The 14020-nt window shown below is 39.6% G+C and overlaps 1 protein-coding gene across 1 annotated transcript in view; it reads left to right on the top strand.

Annotated features, from left to right (window-relative positions):
- The window catches only part of Gpc3 (glypican 3), a 334864-nt gene that overhangs the window by 241458 nt on the left and 79386 nt on the right, over positions 1-14020 (top strand). The window contains exon 6 of the mRNA XM_021187739.2: positions 6943-7063. Within this exon, the coding sequence (XP_021043398.1) occupies positions 6943-7063 (121 nt within the window). The remainder of the gene's footprint in view (positions 1-6942; positions 7064-14020) is intronic.

Here is a 14020-nt window from a genome sequence, read left to right as displayed (position 1 = left end):
ATCCCTAAAGTAGGGTGACTTGATAGGTAGAAGAATCTGGCAGGGAGACCAGAAGGCCTGTCAGTGTAAGGCAGGCCCCCAGTCAATGACTGCAGATCCAGCAAGACTGGATGATTAGAACTATAAACCGAGCTTTGAGGCTCTCCACCTCGAATCAGCCCCACAACCCTCTACTGAGACCCTAATGTCTGCCAGGAAACAAGGTAGAGGCATAGGTGGATACAAGTGAGGGAAATGGGACAGAGTTCAGGTCAGATAGCCCAGGGAAATATGAAGAGGTGCTAGGCAAGAGGAAGTCATGCCTGAACACCCGGGGCTCACTCCAAGAGCATGAAAGAATGGCTTTGAGGAACAAGGCGGAATTCCAAAGCCTGGGGCTTGCCAGGTGAGTCAGCTAAGCTAACACGTTAGCAGCTCTGTTTCCTCTAGCCCAAGACCTGGGGCAGAGGTGGGAGAGTGGAGGTGGAGGGGCAGTAACCCTGCAGGTGACAGGATTTGAGGCCTGCCCGTAATTATAGCTAAGGGAATGGATGCTTCCAAATGATAACAGGAATGTTTATCTTTCAAAGGATCTCAGCAGTTCCCATTGCTATGGAGTCAGTCTGCCCTTTGCTGTAGACCTCTGGCAATTCATTTGGACATTCAAAACAACACGATGAAGTATGAAGCCTTGACATTCCTGGCCAACAGGTTCTTCCTTGGTAGACACTCTCCCTTGGAAGCTCTGTGAAGGTCTCTCTGCTAGAGAGTCCTCCACAGCTAGGTATAGGTATTCAGTGCCAGTCATTTAGCCATCAGAGTTCAAGTGCAAAGGCAAACAAAGAAAACTCGAAGTATTCTTTTACCTTGATCCTATGTTCTGGCCTGATAGTATTCCCGCCTCAGCCTTACACTTTACATAGAACCAGACTGAAGACAACTGAAGTGTTGGGTTTCTCTCGGGGTGGACATGAGGAAGTTGAAACTTTTCCTATTTTCTCAAGGTTCCTTTGGGTGCTCTCAAGAAGTTCTTTGTAAAGGTTTGTTAAAGGTCTGTCTGGCACTGTCTTTCGTACCTTCACAGAACAAGAGCTCTCCTGTAGAACGTTCTGTGTTCTAGGCACAGTTGGAAGCACATAGCCTATATAATCTCAACTCAATAGCATTTGTCATAGCAACTAGTCCCCCACAACATGCTAGTGACATTATTCCTTACCTGTTTGAAGAGGAGCCAGTTTTATTTTTATTTGGGGACTGAACCATACATGCTAGACAAGTGCCTTACCAGCCCTCTTTTTATCATTTTTGAGACCTGGTGTCACTAAATTGCCCAGGCTGGTCTTTAATTCACCCAGAATTCCAGACAGGCTTTGAACCTACAGTCTTCCTGCCTCAGCCTTCAGGCCTAGATCCCCAAGCCCAGCTCAAACCAGTATTTGAATCTATATCTTTGAATAGAAGCCCAACTCTCTTTTACCATATGACTTGGCCTTTTTTTGTAAGTGTGTTATATAGGGGAGGGATGTAGCTCAACTGGTGTGGTGTTTGCCTGTGATCCTAGCACTTGGGGGTGGGTTTCCTTTTCACTCTCCTCCCCTCCTGGATCCTTGGATTGTTAGACTGAGGTACAGGTGGTGCTGTCCTAAGCATTGTGTCTATCATCCCCTCTCTGCTGAGCCAACTGCTTCTCCCAGACCCAGACTCTAATGGATAATATCAATTTCTTCACTGGTTAGAAAATATACACTGCATCTCTGGATTTAAGTCATTGATATTCCAAGAGTAATCTTTTAGCCCTTTCTCAAGTGAGGTTTAAAACAAGGATAGAAATGGATTGACACTCAACTTACTCTCCTACCATGCTAATGTCTTCTAAAATGAGATGTAAATGGCTTTGCATCCTTCTGATTCCTTCCATAGCATTTTCTTTCTTGCTGCTAAAATCTCTGTAATTTCTGAAAGGCAATTGTGTGAAAACACAGGTATTTCTTGGAATATCGCAGATAAGTGTGCTGTTAGCATTGAAAATTTGCCCTAAAGTTGTTTATAACTATTGTGTTGCAGTTAGAAAAAAATGAAACACATGAAATATTTCTCTTTGACTATATCCACAAAAATCTAGATTTAATGCTTGGAATCAGTATAGGGCCACCTTAATGTACATACTGCAAGTCCCAGGGTAACCAGGGGTAAAAACTATTACCTAAACATAAACAAAGAAATGTCCACAAATCAGTAGGAAAAATTGTCACTTTCTTTATTAAACACATTTAAAAATCTCAGCTAACTTCATCTTTACTTTTATTTTTGTGTATTTATGCAAATTAAGGCTGCATCTCCAACAGAAAACAGTTTTCTCTTAAAGCCTCTTAATAAGATGCTTTTTTTGCTACTCTATGTTCTAGTTTGTTTTTTAAACTATTTGTTCTCTTTAAATTATACCATTTTCCCCTAGCACTTGTGGCCAGAATATTTTTCAAGGATGACAGACCATTTATTGTCATGCCACAGTTTCTCCATAAGATGGCGCTCTGAGCATGCATGATCTATAGCTTTTTTTCTTTCTTTTTCTTTTTCTTTTTTTCTTTTTTTTTTCTTTTTTTCTCCCAGCCATAATCAGGCAGCAATTGAATGTAAACTTTTGTGAAATCAAATCCTTTTAGCCAGGAGTCAGTCCTTCTGAGATTTGCTCACAAACCCTTACCATCATTCTAATGCCTAGGGCAAGAAGGAAAGCCCCTTGCCCTAAATCAGAACCAGCAGTGTTAGGAATGCACAGGATACGTTTGAGGGACCTCTAAAGAAAAGAGTTTTATTCTGAGTATGAAACTGGTAGTATTCGCTGTTTGAAAAGTCCCTTGCTGAGTCTGTTTCTTCATGTACATGGAGAGGGGGTTGGACCCGCTGGTCTGTGAAGGCGCTTCCATCTCCAGCATTCTCCATTTGCATCTGCTGATTGCCTCAGCCAGTGCAGATTTAGGAAGAAAAGCTCGCCCATTTTACGCTTGTTTGACTCTATTCCTCTTTTACAAGTGCTCTCTTTGCTTCAACTGTCCCAGGACAAGCATGCCCAGATGTCCTGTTTTAATTAGGTTCCTTTTCTCTTTAAGGCTTTTACACAGGTTTCCTCCCCCCTCCCTTCCCCTCCAGGCCTTAACCAATCTGCCTGAAAGGGAGGACCGTTCTCCTTTTCACTACACAAATAGGGTTTTCTTAGTATCACCGCAGTCATTTTTGTGCTGAATAGATCCAAACAGGATGGGGGGAAGAAGATACGGCACGAAGTGCTTAAAGGTAACACCTCTAACATCATGCTAAATATATACAGCCAAAAAAGCATTCCGTTTCGGTGCAGGTGGGCATTTCTGTTCTTTTATTGCCAGAAGCATGTTAAAACTTATGGGAAGAGGCAGTTGTGAAAGGAGGAGGTCAATTAATCAAGCCACAGAAAAGTATTGCTAACCAGATAACCCACCATTAAAATCCCCCGAGGCTAATGAGTGTTCCTGTCTCTGGCATCCCCTTCTAAGTGAGTGGGTCAGATGAATTGGGGCTATGAAGGCTCAACCTCATTCAAAGACTATCATGAACTTCAGGCATCAGCAGCACTGAGGAAACCCATGCAAGTGAAATGCTGAATGGATTCATTAACTGCAAACTCCAGAGACATCCCTAGCTGATTCCCTTTGGGCTTTGACACTCAGAGTACACATGTCCCATGAAATACCCTGAGAATACACCATCTGTGTCCCTTTGCTATCGCAGGGAGGCACATGTGCTTAAAGTAAACACAGTCAATTTTTTTTAAGTTATTAAACAAAAGGAATGATGGAGTGAAGTAATGGATAGATTAAACAACTGGCTTTAGAAATCGTTCACTAGATATACACGTATCTGAACATCATAGTGTACATGATAAATACATTTAAATTTTGTCAATCATGGTTACAAACACTGAAAAAACTGAAGTTAACTGTGATGTACAATTTCATTTAAAAAAAAATCTAATAATTACATAAGTTTAGAAAGCTCACAGGAGGGACTGAGGATGTAACACAATAGCAAAGAACTTCTCTAGTATGAGCAAGGCCCTAGGTTCAGTTGTCAGCACCACACAGAGAAACAAAAATCCACGGTATAAAATGCAGAAGATAAATAAAGTTATAAAATACATGAGCAGGTCTTGCCCAACACTTATTGGAAGTAACAGCTGCCAGTAGTTTCTTGTTTTCTGTACATATTTGAGCAGTTTTATAACACATGAGAGTACAGGTGTTCTCCTTTTGTAAAAGATGGATCCCAAGACCCCTGGTTGATTCCTTAAAAGAATGATGGTACTGAACCCCACATGAATAGTCACCTCTCTATGTCCAAGGATTCAACCAAACACAGTTTGGAAACACAAGTAGGAGAAGATTGGCAATGTAGGTCTGTAGTAGACCTCATGCTTAGCAGGCTGAAGGTCCTGAGTTTGATCTTTGACAGGATGAAGGAAAGAAAGGAAATGTTGGAGAACCCTTACCTGATATGCCTGAGCCCCAGCACTGAATAACTTAGACTTGTTGAACACAGAAATAATTTATATCCTAGGCATGAATGAGTGGATGGTATAGGTTTTATCATACTTAAAACAACATTCAATTAAAAACTTACGAATTCATGATTTCTATAGTTTTTCACTTAATGTTTTCAGTCTATTGCTATTGCTACTTGCCAGCCAGTGATTCTATAGAAGGGGAAGCTGTAGACAAGTGGGAAAGGCCTATTATAATGTCTGTGCAAACACATTTTTATCACAAATAGACCCACACTGGACATTCTCAACTTGTGGGGTCTTTGTTGTTTTAATGTATTTTGGCCTTTCTTTTCTATCATTGCATACAGATATACTATGCTCTTTTAATGTCTGCTTTATATTCCATTATGACAGTCATTACTTTTAAAATCTGGTTCAGTGGGTTTTTTCCAAGCTAAGGTAGAAAGAAAGGATAGAGAGATAAGATACAGGAAAAGATGTGAGGCAGGAGAGTGTACTGAGTACCTACAGGATAGTATAAGAACATAGTATTTAAATAGTGTCACTGAATTTTAGCAACCATGAGCACCACTTGGATGAGTACATTTGACTAGTGCTTTGTACAGAAATGAGATAAAGGAGAGCTTTATGTCTAAACCACAAGCCAGCCCTTCCCAATACTTCTGTAACCAGAAACCATGCTTAATTTACTAGAGCTCTTGGAGGATTTAAATAGCACATGATACAGTGCAACAGTGAATGCTATTTCAACTATCAGAAAAAAAGGATAAAAAAAAGATGGAGCTGTTAGGTGTGCTGCCTATTTTTTAAAACCGAGTCACCATGGGATTGTGGAGCAGTGTTGAGCTGGCCATGTTTAGTTCTAATTCATGACTAGAAAATGAGAGATGAGAAAAGAAAGGAGAACTAGAGGAGCAGCAGAGAACCCTACAATAGAGTCACCAAGGGATCATCTATGAGAGTAATTAGATTTAATATTCATAATAGCTTTAGAATGGGGAGTCCAGGACTAAATTGCTAAGCTTCCATGACTTTCTACAATTCTGGTGAGGATAATGAGATTCGGGAAAATGCTTATTTTTGTAGGAAGGCACAAAAATGTGCTTGGTGAGCTTTAGTATGGACAAGTCCAAGGAGAGAATCTTTAAAAACATGTTCCTGAGTTTCATTTTTGAATTAGTCCTACATTATCATCTGTGTATAGGATCTCTTCCTTAGGCAATAGCAGGAGTAAAGAAAAAAGTCAGAATTGGTATCATCAGGGAAGAACCACATTTGCACAGCACTCTATGGACACAAAAGGGGTGGCTAATACTGAGTGCACTGTTTGATAAAGACTCCATGAAGGCAGTTGGCTCGGTGATCTGACAATTCAGTGGCTGCCTTTTCATTCGGTGCCAGGAAACTACAAAGCTTCTAGGAGCTGACCATATGTATATGATGTGTTCTCTCTCTCTCTCTCTCTCTCTCTCTCTCTCTCTCTCTCTCTCTCTCCCCTCCCCTCCCCCCTCTCTCTGCAGGAATAAACTTGGTACTGTGAAGTGCTGTACAAAAAGTCTAACAACTTTAAATGAGCACAAAAGGCTATTCTTTGCAGCATTGTTTATATTATCAAAGCTTTTACAAAATAATTCAGTTTACCAGTAGGAGATTGGACAAATAAATTATGATACAGTCATGCAGCATAATAAGAACAAAACATTTCAGTATATTCTGAAATGGAGTATGTCCACAGTATAGATATTAGGACAGAAAATGATGCAAATCAGGATGTATGACAGGATTCTAATTCGGGTTAAAATTAAGATCTGGAACTGTGGGTACAGAAAAATGTCCAATCAAGTGGGAATCACTGTCCTGGTTAAAGCCAGAAAAGACTGACACTGGGGATAAAGGTAAAATCAATGGCCTTGGATCACAAACCGTCCCTCTGCTCCTCCTGATGAGGACATCTGTAGAGACCTAAATACATCCTCCAGCTCTAAAACCAAGCCTGTGATTCCCCACACAGGACAATGTCAACAAGCCTCTCGTGAGCCGTGCCTTTCTCTTCCATGGAGGCAAGCTAGCAGGCATAATGTATGCTGCGTCTGGTTGAAAAAGCTCCCTGAACAGAAAAACAGTTCCTGTGGGGGCCACAGGAAATTGTGAGAGGAGGGGTATAAGGGGGAGGCAGCAGTAAAGAGCATGGGAGGGTCTTTCTCCTTCAAATGAGTGGGAAGCACAGGCAGAGCTAGTCCTTAATGGTGTTTTTCACTGACCGTGACCTTGAGTATCCCTGGGCACAGTGCTTCCTAGTCAGCTGTCTCAAGTTCTAAAAGGCAGGAGAAAATTTATAGTCAGTTGCACTGTTGGCACCCAATGGAGTCAGTCTCGTTGATTGGGACTCTCATTGTCAAACTTTTTCTTTCCCTTCCTTTCTATAGATACAGCCAGAAGGCGGCAAGGAACGGGATGAAGAATCAGTTTAACCTCCATGAGCTGAAAATGAAGGGCCCTGAGCCGGTGGTTAGCCAGATCATTGACAAACTGAAGCACATTAACCAGGTATGTGTCATATCCAACAGAAGTGGAAATGAAAAGAAATCAATATGAAGCAGATGATTTTCATTGCTGAAACTAATATTTAGGCAGGTGGGGAAGCAGCAATTATTCATTTTCTTCAATGATTTTACCTGCTAAATTTGACATCTTTCACTCCATTTTTAATTATTGTGATATTGCAGTAAGAGAGAAATCATACTGGTATGGCCACAATGCCTGGCTTCATAAAAAATCTTTTTAAGTCATACTGTACTGACAACACATTCTCGTGCTCCTATTAATCATTTACTGTGGCCGAGTAACATTCTGTTGTCTGTTCATTCATCATGACTGATAGACATCCTAACTGATTCCAGTTTCATTCCATCACTGAGCTGCCTCTTTCTCTATAGCACCGTCTCTTGATCAGAGATGATTTTCTTAGAAGCCTGTGCTGTTGCATTAAGGGATGTGAATCTTTCCAGTGAGAGTGTGTCAGTTTTCACTACCACCAGCAAGATCTCGGAGACCCGGCTTCACAGCCTCTTTGCCAAATTCTGACTCACCCCTCTCATTTCCTTGACCTATACACATACTTTCCCCCTCTCGTCAGGAGTTTTACAACAAGACACAAATAGAAGTTGGTTGTACCATCTGCTTGTGATTGCTTTGTGGCCACATATTTTTTTTTTAAAGCCACCAGAAAGGCCATCATATGCCACAGTGACAGTGTTTCTGGGCCATGCCATGCTTCATGACTGGGAAGGCCCAGGTACTGGGCTACTATTTGTAGCTTGGGAAGACGTGATTGGGACTAAAATGTTTGTGCACGGACAGAAGATTCTGTGTGAAGACACATGCCTAATTTTATTTTCTGTGTGAACATTAGTGAATTTTTGGCATTCTGAGAAAATTGTTTGCAAGGCCTTTTTAATGATAGCATATCTCACTTGGACTGCATCATGAGCATACTGAGAGCACACTTGGAGGAACTCCTCCAGTGTCTCCTAAAGTGCTCTGAGCTCAGTGAGCACTTAATAAATGCTTGCTACTGCTGCTGAGCACATGATCACAGCAGTGTGATTCTTTCCAAATGTGTCTCAAAGGGTACCAAGGCAAAGACAATGTGACCACTTCCCCTAGGAGTGAAGGCAGAATTGGTTTTCAGACTATTTATAATGACCCCAACTAACTGTGTCTGGGTGAGTCTACTCAGTTAAAATCCTGCATTGGTGAAATCAAAATTTCGAGGCCCATCACTGTGCCTCTACTCCTGACTATAGATGTCAACAGACTTCAAGGCATATCTGGTATATATGTGTTCTCCTGGGTCCTAGACACTTCTGAGATTGAAAAGAAGTGTAATACTCTATTTTAACAGCCTCCCTGGAAGGGAACCCAAGCATAAACATCTCAAGAAAGATAAAGTGCAATACACGATAAAGCGCATAGAGAGATGCTGCTCACAATAGTTTAGGGTGACCTGGCAGAAACACAGAGTGAGCTAGACTAGGGGGAAGAGCCTTGAGAGGAGCAAATGTTAAGAGCTGCTATAAACCATGTGTAAGGGAGGACTATGTAAAGATAAGTAGAGAGGGGCAGCCATAAAGCAATTTCACACAAAGACCTGTGGACAGACTCCACTTGAAAATGGGAAAAGTTGAGAAGATACAGGCTTAAATATGATCTAGTAATTACCAAGATGCTTACAGCAAGCCTTTTTGTAAAGACTTCAGTTACAGCTAAAGAATATGAATTTGCTTCTAGATTGGATCTGAATTATGTATTTAATATATATGTATATGTTTTATATACATGCATATATATTTACTTGTGTATATAAATTAAATATACATGCATAAATACATACATAAACATACATACAATATTTATAAATATGTATTTATATATGTATATTATATATGTATTTTTAATATATAACCGTAGGCAAATCAGTGGTTTCATTCTCCTGTCAGTAGTACTCCCGTAGTAGCAATAGTAGTAGTATATTCATAAATATACATATGCATAAATATAATGCTGTTTGCATGCCAGGCCTTTATTAAATGGTTACTACAGTGCTGCTGTTTAGGCTTTTCCCTGTAGGTGGGACTTACCTTCGAAAGGCAGCATCAGTACTTTAGCCACTGAGTTTTATGTGATTGCAGATTCCTTTGTTACTTTGCTTGTGTTCTCTCTTAATTTTTTTTCTTTCATCTAACTTTCAGCCACAAAACACAGACTAATCCATGGAGAGGTCGAGGTAAACAAAGAGAGGGCAAATTCACCATCAGCATTCCTTTCTTCTCCCTCCACGCAAAACAGCGTGTGCACATTTTCCGTTTCTATACAAATACTATTGAGCAATTGCTTGTCATTGATAGACCAGTTTTACCTGTTAACATTGGTCTGGCTCCAGACATCCACACTGACTTTCTTTTATTCTCACCTGTGTTGCTTTATATACATAAAACACATCTTTCCAAACTTTAGCTAAAACTCACATTTTGGCCATTATTCAGTGTGAGAGTGAGATTATTTGGGAAAATGACAAAAAAACAGAGTTTTGATTAGGATGATAAAGATGTTAACACTGATAATTCATTAGCTTTCTATAGCACTTAACATTATTTCAGTCACTGAATGTTCCCAAGACTAGTTGTTTAGGAGTAGGGGAATCCAACCTGGAATTGTATGAAATATAATACTCTCATAGAAGTATTTTGTTTCAAGAATTCATTACCCTTAAATATTTTTATCATCCCCTCCAAGTGATAAATGTTTATCCCCTCTTTATAGCTAGAGAAACTGAGGCAAGGAGCCATTAGAGGCAGTGCAGGCATGCTGCCAAGCATCTAGTGAGTATAGTTGAAAATTCAATCAATTATCCAGATGTTGTTTCTTATATACTGCCAAACATCTGGATTCAGTGAATGCCTGGCTAAATTGGCCTAAACTTTTGGCAGTGAGGAGGTAGAATCAAGTTAACTTGCCTATGTTTGCATGTGAATGGAGAATCCAGGTAATGTTCCTTTCCATCCTTTCTGTCTATAAATGCAGAGATGTCTTCCTATCTGGGCTTGTGTGTCCATTCTGTTGAATTAGAGCATTTATGAGCATCTCCCAGAATAACTCAACTTTTCTTCCACAGACATTCTCAGCTGCCTCCTTTCAGATTATGCGTCTGTTGATAGCACTGGAAATACTATACCCACTAAGGGAATAAAGTAGCATTATTTCTACATTGACAGTCCCATAGTGTAACCTTGAGGGGATGGGTTCAGGCTCAGTCCTGGGCCCATTTCCTGGGAAGGGGCACAGGTGTGTAATATACTCCTTCTTCCTCATAAGCCACACAGTTCATGTGTAAGATTCCCACGATTGAAAATAAGGTCCTTTTTATTTCTTTTTCAGTTTCTAATTTATGTGAGGATTTATTAGTTTTTGTTAGGGGAGGGACTGAACCACTCTTGGTTCTCAGTATTAGTTCTGGAATTTACTAGACCATATTTTTTAAACCAACTTTTGTTTCTGCTCCAGACTCCTATGTGGAGAGAAGACTTCACAAATACCAAGAATGTTCATAATACCTTCCTACCCAGATGATGCCGTGGGAAACTGATTCTCTAACTTAGTTTTGTCAATAGCATTTTCTCTGTTTTAAGTGTATTTATTTATAAGTTACAGCTAATTTTGCTGTTCTGAAACTACCACAGAAGTTATTGTCCTCAAGGAAACACTAGTAATTTATTGTGTTGCCCATTTCAGTAAAGTTTCAAGTGAAATTCCAGAAATTGTTTTCCTGCCTGTTGTAAAGAGTTGAAGCCAGAGCAGTCAATACCTGCCCATTTGGTGTCAAGAATTTCTCATTCAAAGTAGGATAAAGTCTCATCTGTTTAGGATGGCTACAATGTCCTTCTGAATGGCGGGGGAGTAGACGAGATGGCCTCTTAAGATTCCTTCCAGCCATGTGATTCTGTGATTTGTGACTCAAGGTCAAGCTTTAACCCAGCACCCTCTTGTGAACAAGTCTTGTGACTTTATTCTCTGCTCTGCACTCTTTTTAATACACCCTGTTCTCAGGTCACCCCTTTCCACTTTGTAACCTGTCATCCTTTCAGAGGTTGTTCCCTTCCCACCAGCCTTCCAATATAGGCAAATGGAACTTCAACTTGCCCTTCCCCCATCCAGTTCTTCTGTTCTTCTGTCTTCTTTTCATCAGGCTATAAAACATTAAGTGGTTAAAAAAACATTTTGGTATTTATCGCTCCTACTATGTATGGATCCATTCCCCAGGGCCAGATATTTGACCTGTCTTTGAGTCATGCTAACCATGTAACTAAATGATAATTCAGCCATACATTTGCACAGCACAGATCAGTTTGTAGGCATACTCTTATGTACATTAGATAAAGTGATGCATTGGCTCTGAGAGGAAAGCAAGATGGGCTCTGTTATTTGCATTTACCAGAAGGGGAAACTATAATGCTCCACGGAGACCCAAACTCCAAGGCTACCAGCTTTATTCTCGGCTTTCCATCTACTTATCTACTTATCGTATGAAGAGGAGAAAAAGAAGAACAAGGTACTATTAGGATCCATGTGGGGAGGATCCTAATAAAGGTGGGAAGGAGTACAGATATCTGAAGCCCCTTACTTTGGGGATTAACAATTTTCAAGGTCCAAATATAGACATTTCTATAGTCTAAGGCTTTATAAAGTCTTCAACAAAGAAAGACAAATCATCTTTTCCAGAATCCCAACTGGGACAGTCACTAGAAAACTGCCTACCACATTATATGATGAACAAATAAAGGTACTTTGTAGCATAGGTGAGTCTGTGAGCTATCCTCTCAAATCCCTGAATAATAGACCAAAGGAAAAAAATCAAATGTACAACAGAAAGTGAAATATCTCTACTTCTATCTCTTTCTAGAAATAGTGGCAAACTATTTTTAAGATGCTCGATAGAGTCTGGTACAAATGAAGACACTTGTTGTTGAAATAGAATGTTAAATATTTAATAAGTTAATTTGTAAAGTTGTTGAGTAACAGAGAAGGCACATTCCTTAGAGTGCAGTTTTTCCAAACCTTTGAGTTGGCTCTTAGTTATGATAGAAACACATCAAGTAACTTTTTCATAGTCTTCTCATAAAAACTAACAATAGCTGGAAATCACTGACCTGATCCAGTGCTTTCTAGAAAAACTAGTCTTAAACATGAATTTTAAGAAGCCTTCTGAAAATCAAATTTAAATAAAAGGCCTTCCTCAAATGTTACTATATCCCAATGTCTTGGATATGTCTTTACTTACAAATGGTGCTATAGAACAATAGTAACTTCCATTTCCCTATAGAGCCAGACTGGGTTAGTGGGACAGGAGACAGGGAATCTGCAAAAGCCAATGAAGAGGCTTCTCAGTCACAAAAGGACAGTGACAGTGTAGTCATTAAATATCAGCTGCTAGACCCTGTGGAGCAAAACATTATTTCACAAAGTAACAGGGATTAGCTGATACATTCCAAAGCGCATTTATCATTTAAAAAATCTTTTGTCTTTCTGTTTAATAGCTCGAAATATAATTACAATGTCTGGTGGCTTTGGGGAGCATGTGTTTTTAATATCTTAATTACTATGTACAGTTTAATAACATTGCACCAAAGAGATTTCTCAAATATTTTAGATTAAATTTCTTGAAAAGGAACTACTTGCTATATTTAGAATATACAGCATTAAATGTATTTAAATTGGGTCATGTATTTTAGTCCTTGCATATTAATTAAACTATTCAAAACTGGAAGATAAGTCAGGAATGGTGAGCAGCATAGTATTGGTAGCACTATCATGATAACCTTGATTGAGCAACACAGGGAGATACATTTTTTTCTTCATTAATATAGTTTACTGTATTTGATTTTCTATAGATTTTAATTTATCATCATTTGTCAGTGTTGTTGTGTATGTATACTCTAGTTTGCCCCTAAAGTCTTTTCTAATACAAATATGAATGTACATGTACAAGCATGTTTTCTTGTACACAATGTACTTCAGGTCATGGCAGGAGGTCATACTTCAGCAGTTCATCTTTGAAACAAAAAAAGCCCTGTGGCCTGAGGCATGAGCTTGCTAATTATTTATCTCCTGTGGACATTATTAACTAGCTTTGTTCATAACAAGCACACCTCATTACCCACCACCTCACTCATTAAACCAGTTGAATAGTTAATACACTGAGTGGAGGTGGTCTCTGTGGGGAGAGAACCAAAAGCAGGCAGAGCCACGAGAACCTATTGCGCAGGCATTGGGCCCTCTCCCAGAGGCTGACTCCATTCTACATCCAAAATCAGGCATCTTTATACTCGAATGCCCTGGATCTCAATTCCTCTATCTTCCAGGATACATTAGCAATTCAAGATTTGCCTCCCCCTTCTAAGGATGACAAAATTAACATCGTATTAGTCAGTAGATTTAAATGCCAAATAACTCAGTTATTTTAAGACAGTGCATTCAGATTCTGTTCCATGGTGAATGAGGGAGTCTTTTATTCTTACTTCAACCAAGAAATGCTAGTTGTAAACTTCTTCTTAGATAGATATTGTTCTTCTGAAAAAAAAAAAACAATAAAAATCTCAGGCTGCTCTTAACACTCTTGAACGTTTAATCCAATATGAACACCACCTCAATATACAGAGCATCCACAACACAAAAGGAAATCAGTGCATGTGCTTTTGCACCAGCTCCTAAACTTAACTGGTGATAAAAATGGAGATCAGACAAGAGAATGTGTGTGGTTTGGTGGTAACATTATTCCTTTTAGAAATGATAAGTGAGTCGGGCAGTGGTGGCGCATGCCTTTAATCCCAGCACTTGGGAGGCAGATGTCAGTGGATTTCTGAGTTCAAGGCCAGCCTGGTCTACAAAGTAAGTTCCAGGACAGCCAGGGTTATACAGAGAAACCCTGTCTCGAAAAACCAAAAGAAA

This window comes from Mus pahari, chromosome X (assembly GCF_900095145.1).
Source record: "Mus pahari chromosome X, PAHARI_EIJ_v1.1, whole genome shotgun sequence".
In the NCBI taxonomy this organism is placed as follows: domain Eukaryota; kingdom Metazoa; phylum Chordata; class Mammalia; order Rodentia; family Muridae; genus Mus; species Mus pahari.
Note: the sequence above shows the minus strand (reverse complement) of the source record. Positions and strands in the feature narration are given on the sequence as shown.